At 39.2% G+C, this 19,539-nt stretch overlaps 1 protein-coding gene across 8 annotated transcripts in view; it reads left to right on the forward strand.

The window, feature by feature from the left end:
- KMT2E (lysine methyltransferase 2E (inactive)) overlaps window positions 1–18,072 on the forward strand; it is a 71,194-nt gene extending 53,122 nt beyond the window's left edge. For 5 of the 8 annotated variants that reach the window (XM_068929687.1, XM_068929711.1, XM_068929694.1 and 2 more), the window contains 12 exons: window positions 1,048–1,212; window positions 2,020–2,328; window positions 4,736–4,990; window positions 5,195–5,339; window positions 6,133–6,386; window positions 6,533–6,589; window positions 9,581–10,144; window positions 12,738–13,039; window positions 14,316–14,404; window positions 14,505–14,624; window positions 14,789–14,880; window positions 15,790–18,072. In XM_068929687.1, coding sequence (XP_068785788.1) covers window positions 1,048–1,212; window positions 2,020–2,328; window positions 4,736–4,990; window positions 5,195–5,339; window positions 6,133–6,386; window positions 6,533–6,589; window positions 9,581–10,144; window positions 12,738–13,039; window positions 14,316–14,404; window positions 14,505–14,624; window positions 14,789–14,880; window positions 15,790–17,301 — 3,864 coding nt within the window. In that variant the 3' untranslated portion in view covers window positions 17,302–18,072. The remainder of the gene's footprint in view (window positions 1–1,047; window positions 1,213–2,019; window positions 2,329–4,735; window positions 4,991–5,194; window positions 5,340–6,132; window positions 6,387–6,532; window positions 6,590–9,580; window positions 10,145–12,737; window positions 13,040–14,315; window positions 14,405–14,504; window positions 14,625–14,788; window positions 14,881–15,789) is intronic. The other 3 variants (XM_068929733.1, XM_009669430.2, XM_009669433.2) reach the window with 1 other exon arrangement.
- The last annotated feature ends 1,467 nt before the right edge of the window (window positions 18,073–19,539 follow it).

Below are 19,539 nucleotides of genomic sequence, written 5' to 3' on the forward strand. Positions count from 1 at the left end.
TGAAGAATTACAGTGATGCTTAAGCGTTTTATTTTTTGTACTCAAAAAGACTTTACAAAATAACATAAACTTCTTATCTTAAACTTCTTAAAGCCAAGTCCTTATGGTACTTAGTGACAGCACAGTTGCTCTAACTATTTGCAGCTGTAGTTATTACTCTAGCTCTGCTATGAGTATCACAAATAATTACAAGTTTGTCTATATTTTACTGAAGTTTGGAGGCAAATCTTCAGAACAAAATTAGGCTCCTGTTTCACTCATGATCGGTATACTTACAGGTATTCTGTCTTTGATATAAATACACTGTTGCTATCAGTGCACTACTGGTGTCCTCTACGTGTTTATTGGAGAGGGGGGAAAAAAAAAAAAAAAAAAAGCTTGTAGTAAAAGTCTCCAATTCTGCAACTTCTGTAGTGGTTTAAGTAGAGCTCTCCCTGTAGATCTGCCTCTGTATGAAGATTAGGATCTGAATAACTGATACACAGAAAATTTAGTTTCTTTGTGTGACTTAGTATTGTCTTATTTTGAAATACTGATTCTTAGATGCTGGTTCTGTATTTTGATGTGGTTTGTAGCACTTGGAAAATGGATCAGAGGATAATGGTGTTCTGCATTTATTATTATTATTTTTTTGTTCCATGCATTTATTGATTCTTCATACCTTTCTGGTCATCAGCTTATTATTGTTTTAGAATATTTTACATGCAAGAAGTGGCCTGGAGTTATGTGCTCTTTTTACATTTATAGTCTACTGATTTCCTAGTAAATGACCATTTTTTAGCAAGTTCTTAAGTCCAAAGCAGGACCCTCTTACCCTCTTCTTCTTTGTAAGGGTTACTAAGAATGCTAGCCTTTCTTCTGAAACCTGTAATAATTGCAGTCTTTGCAGCATCTGCCTTTTCTCTGAGCTTTGGCTGAAAATGACCTGCATGTCAACATACTGTACGTGCTCTGAAGTACTGTATTTTAAAAAAAAAAAAAAAAAAAGGCTTTTGCATATGTGAAATCTTATGATCGAAATTTGATGATTATTATTAAATCCATCAGACGAGAGAAGAACGGAAAATGGAAGCTATCCTGCAAGCTTTTGCCAGACTAGAAAAAAGAGAAAAAAGAAGAGAGCAGGCTTTGGAAAGAATCAGCACAGCAAAAACTGAGGTTAAATCGGAATGCAAGGAAGCACAGATTCTCAATGATACTGAATTTATTCAGGTAATTATCAGGAACTTTATATTAACATTAACTGTTAACATGGCAATGAATCTTTCTTCAGTGTCCAACATGAGAGGTGTTTAGGGATCCTGGTTTTAGGCAAAGGAGATGGGTTTCCTTAGGCACCCTCTATAACCAGTGAACCGGGACATGCTGCTTCAGCGGGTTCTTCAGGTTATAATCCCTTCTTTTCCTTCAGAGAAACAGAATTACTAAGGCTTATTTGGTCCTGAGTTGCTCTTGCAGAAGATACTTAATTGTATCATATAAACAATTTATCCTTCTTGAATGCTGGTACGCTTCTTGTATAGAATTTTTGCTCCTTGTCATGCAAACGCTCTCACAGATTCTCAGCGTTTCATCTCTTTCCCTGGATGGTGGTGTATGTCAGCATGTTGTTAATGCTTGCATGACCATGATGAATGTTTAGTTAACTACAGTCAGTTACAAAAAGGTCATTGAGCTGAAAGATGTTATGGTGTAAGCAGCTGGTTTCTAGTCCGTAGATGAATGAATGTGGCATGGCAATTCTTGCACAACTCTTCAGTTGATCTGAGCAGTGACTGATCCATGTAAATACTCTAACTGGCAGCGATGTATCAGGTGCTTGGGAGGAAAGTACAGGAAATCTTGTAGACTGTCTGGAAGAAAGATAGAAGTATTACCTCCGAAATATTTCAGTTCTAACAGAAAAGAGGCAGAGGCTTTTCAGACCCCTGAAGAAGGGGAAACGGACGATGGCTTATTTCAAGTGAGGTACTTGGCTTTACCTATGAGATTTGGTTAGTGGACTTTTTCTTGTACCAGGAACCAGCAAAAGAAGAAACTGCCACCAAGCCTACCCCAGCCAAAGTGAATAGAGCTAAGCAGAGGAAAAGCTTCTCTCGGAGTAGAACTCATATTGGACAGCAGCGTAGGCGACACAGAACTGTCAGCATGTGTTCTGATATCCAGCCGTCTTCTCCGGATGTGGAAGTGACTTCGCAACATAATGAAACCGAGAATGCTGCACTGGTAGCTGAGCCTGAAACAGAAACTGTTGTTACAGAAATGGTTACTGAAACAGAAGCTCCAGCACTTAATAAATGCCCTACTAAGTATCCTAAAACAAAGAAGGTATGTTTCTTCAGGGTGGGGAGAAGAGGATAGAGAGAAAGATATATAAATAAATAAATATATATATATATACACACACACATATATATATATATATATATACACACTATATAATATATAACTATATAATTTTTTAAAACTCTGTTAAAGATACTGATGCAGCACTCTATATAGATAGAGAAATAAAGTGATATTTTTTTAAAAAAAAATTACCATTATGTGTCCACTCACTGATAATATAATAAGAGATAAATGATGTTTGTGTTAACGTCTATCAGTAGAGGTTATTTTGGATTTTGCAAGACTTTCAAAGCACGTCTTTCAGAAATTTGGAACACGTTTTCCAATGGAAGTACTGTATAAATGGACTGTAATAATATATGTAAATCAAACATACTTAAAGCTATTGGGTGTTGGGGGCGGAGGGGGAACACACATATTGACAAAAGCAAGTCTTTCCTTACTTTATTCATTGTATGCTTTAGAATATGTTTTAATGGTAGTGACCAAAAGATCTCAATGGACATTAGTAACTTCTAGTATTTCTGAGACACCTATTCCAAAATGAGTGGATTTAAACCTTCCAAAAACTAACACACGTTTCGGGGTGGAGGTTCTTAATTTTCATTAGCGTACTGTCTCTAACAAAAAAATTACTGGAACGTATTGCATACAATTTGAAGAAATACCACAGTATTTAAAGGCATTCAAAAAAAAAAAATCCTACACCTGCAAAAGTGAATAAAGTAGTAAAAGGCATGGAAAAAATCTACGGACTGCATTAAAAAATTCCATTTTCTTCAGCGTGCTTTACAAGTTCTTCTGAATACTTTATTGACAGATGTGAATACTTTATTCAGCAGGTAGGGAAGGAAGCAGAAAAAAAAAACTGATAGAGACTGAAACTTCTTGTCAAGTGAATAAAATGATCTAGAAATTACCATCTTAAAACGAACCCCTAAATATACTTAACCTATATTTACATTTTTAAGACGACATGGATTCGTCATGTAACAGTTTGTTGCATCGCTACATTCTTATCAGAAGGGGACCTAGAATCTACTCCTTGTACTTTTGTGTTGCATAGGTAAATTGGAAATTAAGATATCTGAGAAGTCCGAATTTTATTATATTTTTTCTGTTCCATAATATTAAGGATATATGTCTTGTTGCCTTGTACCCAGTACATCTTTAGTGAAGAGTCCTGATATAAAAATAAAAAAAGTTAGAGATCTGTGAAAGACCAACATCTTAAAATTAGACCTGATATTAGGACAATCTATGTTTAAAGCCTTAATAATATTTACATGTGCTATGTTTTGGCGAGTCTTCTTTTTTAAAGTTCACCCACTGTAATATTCAGTGGGTTTAGTTCCATAAAACCCTCCCCGCCTTGTTGTTGTGTGTGGGTTTTTTGTTTTTTTTGTTTTTTTTAACTTCTTGGGATGTCTTACACCTTGCAAATAAAACAAGATACATTCTACCTTGAATTGGTCTTCAAGCCATTATAGTGCAATAAATACTGGTATTTGTATTTCATGTGCAAACACTTTATTTGGAAGGAGTGGGTGCTTCTTGCAAAAATGTTCACTAGAAGCTGAGAACTAGCTCACAGCTGAGAAGGCAGACGCTCTGGTTTTCTTCTTGAAGTCTCTACACTGGAGGGAAGAGTTAAATCTACTCATTTTGAAAAGTAAAGAATTTGGGGGTGAATCTCAAAAGTATTGAATTCAAAGACTTGTATACCTATTAGAGTTCAGTTGCTTTACTTCTGGTTCCCTGTTAGTAGGAACTAAAATCCACTGACACTTTTTCAATGAAGAAGCCTCTTGAACCAGGTAGGAGAGACTATCCTTTTTTGATAAACGCGCCTTGGATACGTGTTGTAGTTTTAATATGACTACAACAGGAAGAGAACGTTCAAGGCGCCCTACTTGGCGCCTTGACTGAGAATCCTGACAGTGTGGAAATCTGATAATGAGGAATTAACTCTGTTCATTTGAGATGTCACTATTTTGACTGAGCTTAGGAGCTCAGGCTTGATTTTAAAATACATTCTGGAATTTTATAATAAAATTCATATCATAAAGTGCAATCACTCTGGGCATTTGTGTAGCGTGTTCAGTGAGAGTTAAACTGAAAGGACCAAAATGTTCTCAGTTTATTCAAAACAAAACCTTTTGTACGTAGAGCGAATCTATCCTGATTCCTTCCCCTCCTCCCCATCCCAGTATCTCACTAAACTGTTGTTTTATACTCTGACCCTTTGTATTCTTAAACTTGCAACCTGGGAACTACTTGTTTTCTGACTTGCATAATAGTTGGCTAAGTGAATAACTAAAGTAAAGACACTTCTAAAAGCCACTGATCTAAACCACTCATTATGTTTTCTTTCTCTTTTGTTTAGCACTTGGTCAGTGAATGGTTAAGTGAAAAGATTGAGAAGACAGGAAAACCTACAGACAGTCTTCCAGAAAGGCCTCTACGTATAACTACTGACCCTGAAGTTCTGGCTACTCAACTGAATTCTTTACCAGGTCTCACTTACAGTCCGCACGTATATTCTACTCCAAAGCACTATATTCGTTTTACTTCACCGTTCCTTTCAGAAAAGAGGAGGAAAAAAGAACCTGTGGAAAACGTTACTGGCTCTTGCAAGAAGGTAATGCTTCCCTACGTTTAACCTGGTCTTGAAATGAAAAGCAAATTTCTGATGGTTCCCCAATACCGTATTACTTAGAAGTAAGTCTTATGCACTGGTCTGAATCTGTGCAGAAAAAAGTTGCTTTGACAGAATGATTCTATTTGTAATGCATTTAGAAATTTTTATTTCTAAACTATTGAGTAACTTTTTTTTTTGTCCCAGCGTTGGTTGAAGCAGGCTTTGGAAGAAGAAAATTCAACAATGATTGATAGATTTAATTCACCGTCTCAAGAAAGATCTAGAAGCCCAGCCATCAATGGGGAAAATAAAAGTCCGTTATTACTGAGTGACAGCTGTTCCTTAACAGGTGAAGCTTTTACTAATAAAATACGTAAGAGTTATGTCAGAGCGGGTGCATATTTTCGTATATATGAAGGAATGTGTATTTTAAAGCAATGAGACTGTTGAACTGTTTTCTGATGCATTGTCTTTTGAACAGTTGTTTGAAAGAAATGCTTAGTAGCATAGTGCTTTTTCCTTGATCTGGAACTCTTAGTTCCAGATAAGTAACTGATAAGTAACAACCGTTTATCGTAGTGATTCTGTACAGATGCTTACAATCATCAAAAGACTGATCGTTTTGAGTATGAATATTAGAAGGTTAGGTTACGAGCTCATTTTCCGTGCTGTTCTGTATGTTCAGAATTCCTATTAAATTCAGTGATACTGCTGTATGTAGGGGGAAAGCTGTGTAACCTTTTAACACTAGTACAAAATGGGAATATGTAAAAACTATGAAATTTTTCTCAAGGCTATGGAGTGTATTAGATGATTCCTAGATACAATCCTGACTTGAATTTCCATTTTTGAGCTGAACGATCTTAAAGATGCACAGAAGTTGACACTTCCTTTTCTGAAAACATTTTGGAAACAGTGCTTCCTATAAACCCTAGCGTGGAAAATTTCAGGTATTGATCTCTGGAGAATGTTTTAAGAGTGTATTTTCCGGGAAGTCTGGCCTTTGGGGATTTTTTTGTAGGCTTACTGATCTTCAAGTGGAGTTGATAATTTTACTACATCAAGTATTTAAGAAACACTTTAAGTGATTACCATATATAGATCTCTTCTCGCTTTTTTTCCCCTCTAATTTTAACATACAGATCTCACCACGCCATTAAAAAAACGAAGACTGTATCAACTCTTGGAGTCTGCTTTCTCAGAAACCTCCACGCCCACTCCTTCTCCATATGCCACACCAACTCATGCTGATGTCACTGCCACAGAGCCATCATTGTTTGCTACTCCTCCTAGGATAAAAACGGAAGATGAAACTTGCAGAAATGGTTATAAACCCATATATTCACCAGTTACTCCTGTAACTCCATGCATACATGGAAATACCATGCACTTTGAGGTGAGATTTGTAGTGAATTCAGTGTGTAGAGGTATTCCATACCGTTATAGTATAAAGCAGTGTTTGTACTCCAGTTGAAAGGCTTTTTCTGTGTTTGTCTAGGCTGAAAAAATAAGTTTACTCATAATTTCTTCTTATTTGTTTAGAATATTTCCTCACCTGACAGTTCCCCAGAAATAAAAAGGCGAGCTTACAGTCAAGAGGTAAGGATCTTGGCAAAAAAACTGCAAACGCTCTCTTGTTCCCCGGATTTGATCTGTACAGCTGCAATATTCTTAGTTAAATGTTTTTCACCAGGTAGTATAAGTTTTTTTGGAATGTAATGGGTGATTTCCTCTCTTGTTTTGTTTGTTCTTTCCAGTATATTTCTGTCTTCCATTTTCTGTCTTAAACTGGTTCTTCTCTCTCCTTGTTCTGACTTGCTTAAAAACCCTAATGGTTGTCCTTGACAAGCAGTAATTACTGTAATTTGAAGGTAAGTACAGAAAAACAGTGCTGGTACTTCAAAACTTATTTTTATTCTACTTGCACCATTTCTTCTTGTTACCAGCCTCTCTTAAACGTTTTGGTTAAGCCAAGCTAGACTCAAAGCGAGGAAAGGTAATAGATGTGTCCAGGTGGATTATTGCAGGTGCTGGAATGTGCCTAAGCTATTTCCAGACTGCTGTGTCCTGTTGCACTGCACTGGAATGATTTGCATGGTTGAACCACCAGAGGGCAGTCTTATCACAGAATGGTTGAGGTTGGAAGGGACCTCCGGAGATCGTCTGGTCCAACACCGCTGCTCAAGCAGGGTCCTCTAGAGCATGTTGCCCAGGATCACGTCCAGGCGGGTTTTGAGTATCTCCAGGGAAGGAGACTCCACAGCCTCTCTGGGCAACCTGTTCCAGGGCTCTGTCACCCTCACAGTGAAGAAGTTTTTCCTCACGTTTAGATGGAACTTCCTGTGTTTTGAGTTTGTGCCCGTTGCCTCTTGTCCTGTTGCTGGGCACCACGGAGAAGAGTCTGGCCCCATCCTCTCGACACCCTCCCTTCAGATACTTGTACACATTGATCAGATCCCCTCTCAGTCTTCTCCAGGCTGAACAGGCCCAGCTCTCGCAGCCTTTCCTCATAGGAGAGGTGCTCCAGTCCCCTCCTCATCTTTGTCGCCCTCCGCTGGACTCTCTCCAGTAGTGCCGTATGTCTCTTGGACTGGGGAGCCCAGAACTGGACACAGCAGTACTCCGGGTGTGGCCTCCCCAGGGCTGAGGAGAGGGGCAGGATCACTTCCCTCGACTTGCTGCCTCATGCTCAACTTGTTGTCCACCAGCACTCCCAGGTCCTTCTCGGCAGAGCTGCTTTCCAGCAGGTCAGCCCCCAGCCTGTAGTGCTGCATGGGGTTATTCCTCCCCAGGTGCAGGACCCTGCCCTTGCCTTGGTTGAACTTCAGGAGGTTCCTCTCCGCCCAGCTCTCCAGCCTGTCCAGGTCCCTCTGAATGGCAGCACAGTCTTCTGGTGTGTCAGCCACTCCGCTCAGTTTAGTATCATCAGCAGACTTGCTGAGGAGGCACTCTGTCCCTTCCTCCAGGTCATCGATGAAGAAGCTGAACAACTAGTATTATATAATACATTTCCCTAAAATTACAATAAATAATAAAATATTTTTAAAAATAGTAATGTTATGGAAATAGTTTGACCGTAGGTTTCCGAGGAGCGGAGCCTCACAGATGCCTAACAGTGAATTTAATTAATTATTTAAATGACGGTACAGCAAAGTAACAGCTTGAGCTGGGTGCCTCTGGGGAGGGACCCTGAACAAAGACATTTGGGGGTAATTCTACTCCTTACAGTCTCATTTCCCCACCTGCCCGTGACAGTCTCTTCCAGTCGTCTTTGCCGAGTCGGTGGTCTCTTTCCTTTTGATTGGTTCACGTCTACATCCTGGGACGGTTGCTCTGTTCCTGCTTCATAGTGCCTTCTCTTATCCGAAGGTTAGCCGTTACCTCTGTCCATTGCGTGCTGTTATCTTTGAGGACCGGCTCTAGCTGGTTTTGCGGTCGCGTCCTCAGCAATGTCTCTCGAGCTCATTTACAATTCGGTCCTGCGGCCTGCAGGCTTCCTCTACTTTAGGCACTAGTGCTAAGCTGGGCTAGAGCTAAATGAGCTCCCTTTTCTAACAATATAATGAAATTATTTATGTTCTAATATAAAATTCGTTAAATACAAGAAATTTTGCAATGATGCATTTGTCCCAAATAGGAGAATAATGAAAATGCGTTATGTAAAGTTCCATAGCAATATGTAACTTGAATTATGGATGATAAGCACAAAATTTTCATTAAGTTGTCCAACCGTAAGCCTAATGCCTAGTAGAAATAAGTAACAATAAAAATTTAGCTGATTATATTTTTTAAAAACTTCACTTTTTGATGAGTCTTGCAAATTAATGATCCAGGTACTCTCTTCTATGGATTAAGTGTATTTTTAAGTCACTATCTTAAGTCTTAAAATACCAGCGTTTTTCATACCGTCATAACTGAGCTGTGAATTGAATTTAAAAATTGTTTTTAGATGATTGTAATAGAATAGTGTACTATTTATCTGATTCTAATTAAAAAGAGGAGTCTTCTATAGTAACTTTCCTTTCTAACAGAAAGAAATTAAAAACATGAAAGCCTCTAAAACAGATTGGTTTAGAGAAGACACTTCCAGCTATGCACATCTGCTGAGTTCTTCATGGTTAATACAATTATAAGTACAAAAATCAGTTTCTGTAATTTCAGGATCATTTTTCCCTCTACAAAATACTGTTTGTAATATTGTCTTAAAAGTCTAAGGTGTCTTGGGAAAGTTTTCCCTGCTCGTCCCCCTCCTCATTTAAGTGAAACAAGGACTATATAACTCTTCCAGGGCAGAATTTGGTTCTGTTAAAGTTCTCTCCTTCCTCTGCCGGTCCCAAATAAAAGCTGATACTTAAAATTGAAGTTAAAATTTTAGCTTCCATAGGCATTTCATTAAAATGCTTTTATGTAATGCGTAGAAATAGTTAGAAATAAATGTCTGGTTATACATCTGATTCTTAAATAAACTCACAGCGTTAGAAGGTCTTAAAATCCCGCTTAAAAGCATAACTGAATGTCAAAATAGGAGAAGTTGTAAAGTGGAAAAATAGTTGACATGCTTTTTTCTTTTTTTTCTTTTTTCCTATGCAGGGATATGACAGAGCCTCAATTCTAGCATTGAATTCTTTCAGAAATTCTAATCTGACAGAAATGGGCCTGCAAGAAATTAAGACTATTGGATATTCCAGTCCAAGGAATAGGACCGATGTCACACGGCAGTGCACTGGAGAAATGGAATCTGTGTCAGACCTCCAGCTGGGACTCGAAGTAATTGAGCAAAGTGCACTGCATAAAAACCTGGAAGCCCCCACACATGATAGGACTGATTCAAACAGCCAACTAGAAACTGCTCATTGTGGACGGGGCACAATTTATTCTTCCTGGGTAAAAAGTCCCGACAGGACAGGTGTAAATTTCTCAATGAATTCTAATTTGAGGGACTTGACACCTTCACATCAGTTGGAGGTAGGAGGTGGATTCAGAATAAGTGAGTCAAAGTGCCTGATTCAAGACGATGCTAGAGGCATGTTCATGGAAGCATCTGTTTTTTGTACTTCAGAAGATGGAATTGCATCTGGCTTTGGAAGGACTGTCAATAACGACAACTTGATGGATGGGAATTGTACACCCCAGAATCCTCCACAAAAGAAAAAGGTTATAATTTTAAGAATCACTTGGTCTGTCTTATATACTCTGCTAATCGTATTCCTATAACGGAAAGAGCCATGCAAATTTAAAAAAAAAAAAAAAAAAAAAAAAAGGATGGGGGAGGAATCCTGCTGGCTAATCTTTAGATATTACAGCATAGACATTACTGAGGAGGAATTATGAAGAGCAAAGTCACACGCGTGCATTAGTAAATGTAATTTTCTAATCTAATAGATCAAAATTCACTTTTATTCATAGTTTTCATTTGATGTCATTTTATATGAATCGTAAATGACTTGCTCAATAATAAAACTTGCGTTTGGAAAATAAGCATCTAAATATGTAACTCATCACACAGATCCTGTAGGTAAGTCACATGGTCGTGTAACCAAAATTGAAAAGTTGCCCTGCATAGATGTCTTGACTACACTTTACTGTCAAGTTACGTTCCCTTTTCTCACAGAAAGGATTGGCAAGCATTGAGGATGATAGTCTCCAACACAATCGCTTATCTCTTCTGTCTTTTAACAGACTGTAATAATTTGTCTGTCTTGTTTAAAAGATGCACAGTTTATTTTGTTTGTGGAAGTAATGATCTGGGCAGAGGGAGCTTGTGTGCATGCATGCATCGTGAGGTTTTGGGTCCCTTCCTCACCCCCATTACGGGGGGGCATCCTTCTAGGGATGCTCATGACTGTTCCTTCAGAAGTGCTCCATCAGAACTAGGTTTTTGTTTACCTCGCTTCAAACTGAGACACAGCTGAAGCAAGGTAGTAGGAGCTTTGTTCGTACCTGGTCTGGACCCTGAGAAGTCTTACAGATTTGATTCGCGTTACTGTAGTCCTGTTGTTTTTGCAAAGCCAGCTAACATAAAAGAAGCCAACATTTCGGTAGCTTCCTGTTCTTCATCTGAAGGTTAAATGAGGTTGTTCTCTTCAAATCCAAGCAACGCGTGATGCTTCCGTAACTGTCCTCCCTGCCCCTTGCTCGCAAGGAGTCTTCTCTAGTTATTACTGCTGAGGGGAGAATTCAGGAATTTTGTAGGAGGCGAGTAGTTAGAAGCTTTTGCCTAAAATCAGATTGGTGTGTGTGTCTTTACGCAGTTATTCAAGGAATTTTTTTCACATCTCCATGTTTTTGGCATTTTCTCCTTTGTTTTCTCTCAGCATTGTACAAATCTGTCTCTCGTTTTAATGAGTCCTTTACACTGTGGCAGTACTTTATTTTCTTTTCAAATAGCACCCATAGATTTTTTTTTTATTCCATTCTTAACGCTTAAAGTAATATTCTTCAAGAGATCCCAGTCAGATGATGTGGAAGTAATATCAAAGCAAGATCAGTTCTTAACCTTGAACTTGCTTTGTGGAAAAACCAGATATTCTCAACTCTGCTTACCCTTATGTACAGATTAGTCTCTAATGGATAGAATGGGGGCAGACTGGACACAACAACAGCAGCAGCAACAACAACAACAAAACAATCTCCCCCCCCCCCCCCCCCCAGCCCAAGGAGTATGGAAACTAGGCCTTTTTGCATGCCCTCCCTCCCTCCCCCCCCCCCCCACACACACACAGAGTCTCTCCTTCCCTCTCTGCTCGCTTGTATTGAGGACTGAGCCATATAAACTTGGAATTCTTTCATTATAGCACTTCAGTTTCTTATTTGGGTGCTGGAAGGTTCAGAGTAGATTGCTGTTAAGTAGGAGAACAGGTATAAAAACCGTAAATGCAACTGGCACAAAAAGAATATTCTTACTATAAGGTCTGAAGTTCAGGGTTTCAGTTTTCTGCTTGAAATCCTAGAAATGCGAGGTAAAAGCTTTTATTTGTTTATTTTTCTCACTGAAAGTAACTTCTTAACTTCTTAAATAGTTTTCTATTACATAAAACCTATTATGTACTAAGGCTTTTTTTAATATAGAAAGTAGAAACTATTGGTCCTTTCATGTATCATTGTTTTTGGTAATAAACCATTTTACTCGAAATTTAGCATAAAAATATGTTCCCAGTCCATCTTTTTAGATTGCAGTAAAGACTTTGATGTAAAATGAATGGGGAAAAGAATGCAAATTTAAGTTGCAGATTCCTTCTATTGAGAAAAATTTATGAAGAGCTTGGTGAAGCCTTTGATCTGTGTAATAGGATGAAGCAAAAGCCTGGTAGGTTTTTAACACGAGGTAGTCAGACTGAAACCAGGATGTAGCATCTCTTAAAACTAGCCTTATTATGTAAATATTCCTTTATTAATGCTGCAGTTGTAGAAGAGCTGTGAATTCTGTGGTATCTTGAACCAACAGTACATCTTCAGGAGGGAATTTCCCCCATTTTTGCTGACCCACCTCACCTTCATCTTCTCTGAGGCAAAATCCATACTTCCTTCTCTTGGCAGAAGCCTTTGTTTGCATCTTTCTTTTAGTTACTACTGACTAGTGCACTGTAAATCCTCCGCTAATGTGGTGGAATATCTTCGATTACTCTACCCTCCTTTTCCTTTAGAACCAAGTAAATGGTGTATCTTATTGAAAGCACTTATTTAACTCACTCCCCTGAAAGTGTCCAAAAGAAGCAAGTAAACTTTCTCTCTAATTTTTCCTCCATAGGTATCCTTATTAGAATACCGTAAGAGACAGCGAGAAGCTAGAAAAAGTGGCTCAAAGACGGAAAACTTTCCCCTGGTTACTGTGTCTCCTCATGCTGCTGGTGGAGGAAACATAAGTAGTAACAGTGGTGCTAATGATGGGTTTAACAACAGTGGTGAAAATGGGGAGCAAAGTGATAACGCTGCAAGCCTACCTTTGCCGCTGCCAGCTACTGTTTATAACGCAGCTCCAGAAGACGTTGGCAACAACTGTGCAATTAAGGAAACTTCTTGCAGTGAGAAGAATGAACCAGAAGTTCAGTGGTAAGCCGCGAAACTTTCAGAAGAATTATCTACTTAGAAAAGCCTGTTGTATTTGAAATGTGTATTTGAAATGAGCAGAAGCCCTGGCTTTCAGATTAGTGAGCAGTTGTTAGTTTGGGCAAGACAAGTCGCGTGTTTCTGCAGGTTATAAAAACTACACGGTATAGTTAAGAACGTGACTCTCTAGAGAATGGTATTGATGAGCATGCATGCTCCTTCCGCCATCGCACAAAGTCGGGGGGCCGTGTGCACTCGCTAAGGAGCGCGGACAGAGGGAGCGGCAATATCCTGGAGGGAGGCTGCTCTGACAGCTTTGAGAGTCCGGTTCTCAGCGTGGCCGTGCCTGCGCGCTCCACTCCAGTGGAGGTGCAGTCTTGCATCTCCAGTGCTTCATCTGTGGAGTGGAGGTAATGCTTCATCGTGCAGAAACTAGTGTATTCTATTGTAAGCAAAGAACGCGGAAAATAGAATAAACGAGGAAGAATTTACCAGTAACTTTCTCCAGTAAATCCTGTTGACTCTAAAGGAGTTGAAGTGTGTTTTAGCACAACAGTATTGTGGAATGTTTACCGTGTGTTCTTCGCTGAAACAAACCACGTTTTGTGGAGTGCTGCTTTTGTTGTTCTTGGCCAGATTGTGAGAATGAATTGATTATAAAAGAGACAAAGTCACGGCTGACATTTCACATACATTATCTGGCAAGTTGAATCTAAAAACTTAAAATTCTTTGTAGTTGTCTAGTATTTACAACTATGGATCCAGCATTAAAGAGCAAACTCTTCTTCTTAAAAACCATACGTTTTTTCCTACTTTCATGGGGGGGGGGGGGGAACAGCTTTCTACAAATGGAGACTATGAAACAGTGTCTGAAACCTGCATTGCTGAAATGTGATTTTTTGGTGTTAGATTTGTCAACTGTTTTTAAAAAAAAAAAAACAAAAAGCAAAGATCAAAACCAAAAAAAACCCCACACAACAGATCTGTGAATATTCTTTTCATACTGACAGGAATTTTAAGTTTTCTTAATGTAACAATGCTGCAGGAAATTAATATTTTAAGTGTGAGGAAAAGCAGTAACTGCCTAAAGGAAAAGCACACTGCCTAAGTGTGAGGAAAAGTAAACTGCCTAACAAATCGCATTCCTTAGGTAGAACCAGTTAATTTTGCTCTTTTGTGTCGTCAACACTGTAAACTCTCTGACCCTGAATTTGCATATACATTGTCCTAAATTTAGTATGTGGGAGTTCCTTCTCTTAAATGCGCTCCTCTCTTCAAGGACTGCATCAACCTCTGTGGAACAAGTGAGAGAACGAAGTTATCAGAGAGCTTTACTTCTCAGTGATCATAGGAAAGACAAAGATAGTGGTGAGTTGCTTTATCATGTCAAAGGTGGATTAATCTAACCAGTCCCCCGTGGTAGTCCTTAAGCATGCTAATACTTTGTTTGGGTCTCCTTCGTCTGTAGGGGGAGAATCACCTTGTAGCTCACGCTCACCGTCTCATGTTCAGTCTCCACCTTCATCTCATTCAAATCTCATTTCCCAGTTGCAGCTTAAGGTCCCTTCTTTCACTGAATTAATGGAAGGTCAGTAAGCAGCAGATGACCTTGTATGACACTTGACCTATTGAATAGTTTCTTACAACAGCTTTAAGTAGCTCTTCAGAGTCAAATGTAAAGTGCTTAGCGGTCTTCACAGAAGACTTGTTTTTTCCTGTTTTTTATTTTTCTGTGATGATTTGTGCCCATAGAACCTGATCCTGAAAATCCAGAGCCCACTTCTGAATGTCCGTCCCCAGATACTTCACAAAAGACTTGTAAGAGTCCTTCAAAAGCAAGCAAGGTAAAGCACTGTCTGTGGCAGGTGCATGTGTGGGTAACTGTGTGTGTATATATTATCTAATAGGCATATGAATACATAACATACATCTTGGATTTTTTTAATGTTTGTTTTTGTGATTTAGTTCTTCAAGATGGACATGTGCGTCGGTATCTTTCTGTTCAATAGTTAAATATTCTTACAGATGTTTATATTAATGGTAGTTCATACATGCTAAGAACTTGGTTTATGTTTTGTTGTTTCAGTAGGGTATCTATGTATATATAATTTTGCATTCTCAACGCACAGAGGAAATTATTTCGGTGGATCACCACAGTTCGTTCTGCAGGTTGAATGCTGAAGAACTGACAGTCAGAACTGACAGTAGTAGTGTGATTTAAGTACTTCTTACCTTCACGGGAGTTTGTTCTTGCCATGTCAGAATTTGGCATTGTTTGCCAGTTGGGGCACTGATGTGGAGAAAACTGTATAGTAGCTACCGGTACAATATTAAATGCAGTAATTCAGGGGTGTAACATTCAGTCAGTTTCTTCACATTATCCCCACTTCAAAATGGTAAGTTGCTCTAAAAATTGCTTTGTCTTTGTAAGTAGTCTGGAATTATTCAGACTCAGAAGTCTAGAACTTCAGCAAGTAAAGAGATTCCCACTGGATTCCAGCTTTGACCTGATAAGCAAATATTTTATAGTAGTAACAGGAATATGACTTATCTTCAACTTGAAAAGAACAATTTGTATGTACTGGTTAAAAATAGTGTCAGTACTAAGGCTGAGCTTCCTGTCATCTTGATTTGTCATGTGCCAAATAAATATTTGATGCCACAACCCTATTTTCTTACACTTGCAAAGACAGATAACACTATTCCGAGATGATTCTTTTAGTTTTAACTCATTTCTTTTCTTTTCGTTCTAGCCTTCTTCACCGAGTCCTGTAGTTTCAACACAGTCACTTGGGAAAACATCCGCAAAACCAGATTTGCACTGGGAAGCTGCAGCTAATGCACCGGAGGCAGAGTGTGTGAATCATCCAAAATCTGAGCTGCAACAAAAACAGCTGACAAATAACGTCCAAGCACTTTCAAAAAATCATCCATCTCAATCACATCTGCGCAGTTCAGCTGAGCAACTTCCACATTCACAGAAGTTGCCTTCTGCGCCTTTAAAGCTGCATTGTCCCCCTTCACCTCATGTAGAAAATCCTCCAAAGTCATCTACTCCTCACGCACCTGTTCAGCATGGTTATCTTTCACCAAAGCCTCACTCACAGCAGTTGGGATCTCCATACAGACCTCATCATCCACAGTCGCCTCAAGTTGGAACACCCCAGAGGGAAACGCACCGAAGTTTTTATCCAGCAGCACCAACCCTTCAGCCTAGTAATCAGCAGCAGACTGGTGGACCGCTGTTTACTCAGACAGCTTCAGGACAATCTTCAGCTTCGTACAGCCAGTTTAACCAACAAAATCTGAACAGCAGTGCACCACCTCCCCCTCCACCCCCACCGCCTTCTTCTACTTACTATCAAAACCAGCAGCCCTCTGGAAACTTTCAGAGTTACAGTCAGATGAAGGGTAGCATACCCCAACAGACTGTATTTTCGTCCGGACCAAATCAAGCACTTCCTGGCACTGGAGGTCAGCAAACAGTGCCAGGACACCACGTAACTGCAGGGCATTTTTTGCCATCTCAGAACCCCAGTATTCATCACCAGGCTTCCTCTGCTGCTCCACCTCCTCCTCCTCCTCCACCTGCTCCAGGACCTCACCTTGTACAGCAGCAGAGTTCTCATCAGCAGCATTCTGTAGCACATGTTGTCGGTCCAGTTCACGCAGTGGCAGTAGCTCCTGGATCGCACATTCATTCTCAAGCTGCTGGTCATCATTTGCCGCCACCACCTCCACCACCGGGTCCTCTCCCCCACCATCAACCTCCTCATCCTTCAACTGGACACCAAGGTTTGCAAGCACAGCACCAGCATGTTGTAAACTCTGCGCCTCCACCACCCCCGCCCCCGCCATCCAATGTTATGGGCTCGGGGCACCACCCAACATCAGCACAAGGGTTACACCACCCATCTCATCAAGGACCCCCCCATTTTCCTTCAAATGCTCATACAAGCGTATCTTCCTATTCCTCACAAGCCCCACATCATACAACATTAGGACCTGCACCTCAACATCAGCCTGCTGGAACAGGACCTCATTGCCCGCTCCCTGGTCAGGGTCCTCACATCCAACCTCAAGGACCAAACAGTATTCCAACACCTACTGCTTCAGGGTTCTGCCCTCACCCCGGCTCTGTAACCCTTCCTCACGGAGTGCAAGGACCGCAGCAGGCATCGCCAGTGCCTGGACAGATTCCAATCCACAGAGCACAGGTGCCCCCAACTTTTCAAAACAGTTACCATGGTTCAGGGTGGCATTAAAATGGAGCCCTTTAATTCTAAACATTTTTAAAATGTTCTGTAATATAAACTGTGTATATTTCATATGTACCTAATTCAAGGTACTTTTTAAAGCTTGTACATTGATACTTTGTATAAAAGCAAACACCAGTGCTCTTTCATTGTATTCTTTCCATTTTTTGCTTTTTAAAATTCCTGAAAGATGTGCTGTTAAGCCAGTATTAGGTATTTCTTTTTATTTTGTAAGTGAACATTCCAGCTGTTTTTTCTGGCAGTAGGTTTGATGCTGCATAATCTTTAAAATTTTATTGTTGCAGTTAAATTCATTTAGTGAATGTTTTCTATATTACTTTTATACATATGTAATTAGATAAGTACACAGGCTAAGTGATGGCACTAACATATTTTTTTTTCCATTTTCTTCTGTCAACAGTTCTTTGTGTGCATAGAGATAGAAAACAATGCAATACAAATTTTTATAGTTTTGGTGTGGACATGGCTTTGTTTCACCAGTTATTTGCAGAAAATGTAATTTAATGTATAGACTGTTTCTAATGTCTGACAAGTGCTGTAAATACTGTATTTCTTTTGCTTGTAAAATTGCTTAAAGCTTCTTTCATTTGATATAGTATTGTATATAATAAGTCTCTTTTGCAAAAAAAAAAAAAAAAGTGTGATCTTTGTGAAAGTAGTACAGTATATGATCTTTAATTTTTTTAATATACTGTCACATTGCAGCACTGGTTGGGCATTTTAATTCATGTTAATAAATCACAATTATGTCAGTTTTGACCACTTGTCCTGAAAGGGTGGTGTCTGTTAAGAGAAACATCCATATGTCTGTATAAAACAAACAAAACCCCTGCTGTCACCTTGGGGCTATTTCACTTCCCCACAATTTCCAATTTCCACTTGGCAACGTACAGATAGGTATGAAGTTGTTTTGCAGGACGTATCGGGTTTATTTTCCCGTGCTGCGTCTAGAGGTAAGGAAAAATTACTTGAAATGCACCAGAGTGTTGTGTCAGTTTACTGATAGGTCAACTTACACAAAATTAATCAACACAGTATAGATGCTTTGTACATAATGTTCATACACCAGTACAGTGGAGCACTAAATCTGTATCAGACATGTTATTCTGATCTTGATTACAGACCACAGTAACAGTTACTTGCACACGTTAGTACATATCTGTTGTCGTCTTTTAGTGGCTCGCTCAGAATTCTTCTTATCGCAATATATAGTCGCTGAGGCCTTTTTAAATTTTCAGGAAACGTGATAATAGGCTAAAATATTTTTTATAATGCAGCATTTCTAATGGCTGTCCACCACACACTGGAGATTTCTTTGCTCATCAAAGGAGAGGTAAGTGTCCCATTTGTCTCTAAAATGGGATATGGAGTGTAATGAATCATATAGCAGTAAATTATTTTTAAAATGGAAGCTTACTCTCGCTGCCTAAGGAAAACAGCTAAGCAGAGCAGCTTCTGTAGGGCAGCTAAGATGTAACCGTTGACTTAACTAATGGTTGCAGATTTATTCCATAACTATGCTGTATGATGATGTTCTTACATTATGTAAATGGGCACACTAAACTTTGCTAATACAACAGAATTACTCTAGATGGCTGCATCTCAAAATTCAGAGAAGAAAACCAGTAGGCGACCTTTACTCTTGCCACTGGAAAACCTGAAATGAAATGACTGTGGAGATGGCTGTTGCCACCTATTGAAAAAAGATTGTACTTGTTTTGGGTTTTTTTTTTTAATGTCTCGCTGATACTGTAGAAAAATTGGGGCTGCCTTAAATTTCAATTTGACTGTAATTATTAGCCATTTATTAGTGAAAGTGCGACACAGAATACTTTCCTGTATGACTTTCCTGATGACACACAAGCATCCTATGAAATGCACTGTTTTGCACAAGTATAAAGCAGAACCAGATTCCTCCAGCAACTCGAGGGTTTTTTAAAAAAAAAAAAAAAACACTTAACTCTGTTGGTCAGAGCCTCAATTTGAAAAACTTTTATTTCATCCCCTCAATTTAAGTCCCAAGTTCAAATCGGATTGCACGGACCCTCTTCCATTCCTCCATGAAGTAGATAATTACATCACTTCAAAATAAGAAAATATGTAAAAGATAAACTGTGTGCAGTGAAGAGTTGAGCGGGTAGGAGAACAAGAGAGTACTATTATTACATACGTTTCCTAAAAGTTTTGTTGTATTGCCATGCTCAAATGGGAAGAGGTAGGACCGCT

Source organism: Struthio camelus, chromosome 1 (genome assembly GCF_040807025.1).
Source record: "Struthio camelus isolate bStrCam1 chromosome 1, bStrCam1.hap1, whole genome shotgun sequence".
In the NCBI taxonomy this organism is placed as follows: domain Eukaryota; kingdom Metazoa; phylum Chordata; class Aves; order Struthioniformes; family Struthionidae; genus Struthio; species Struthio camelus.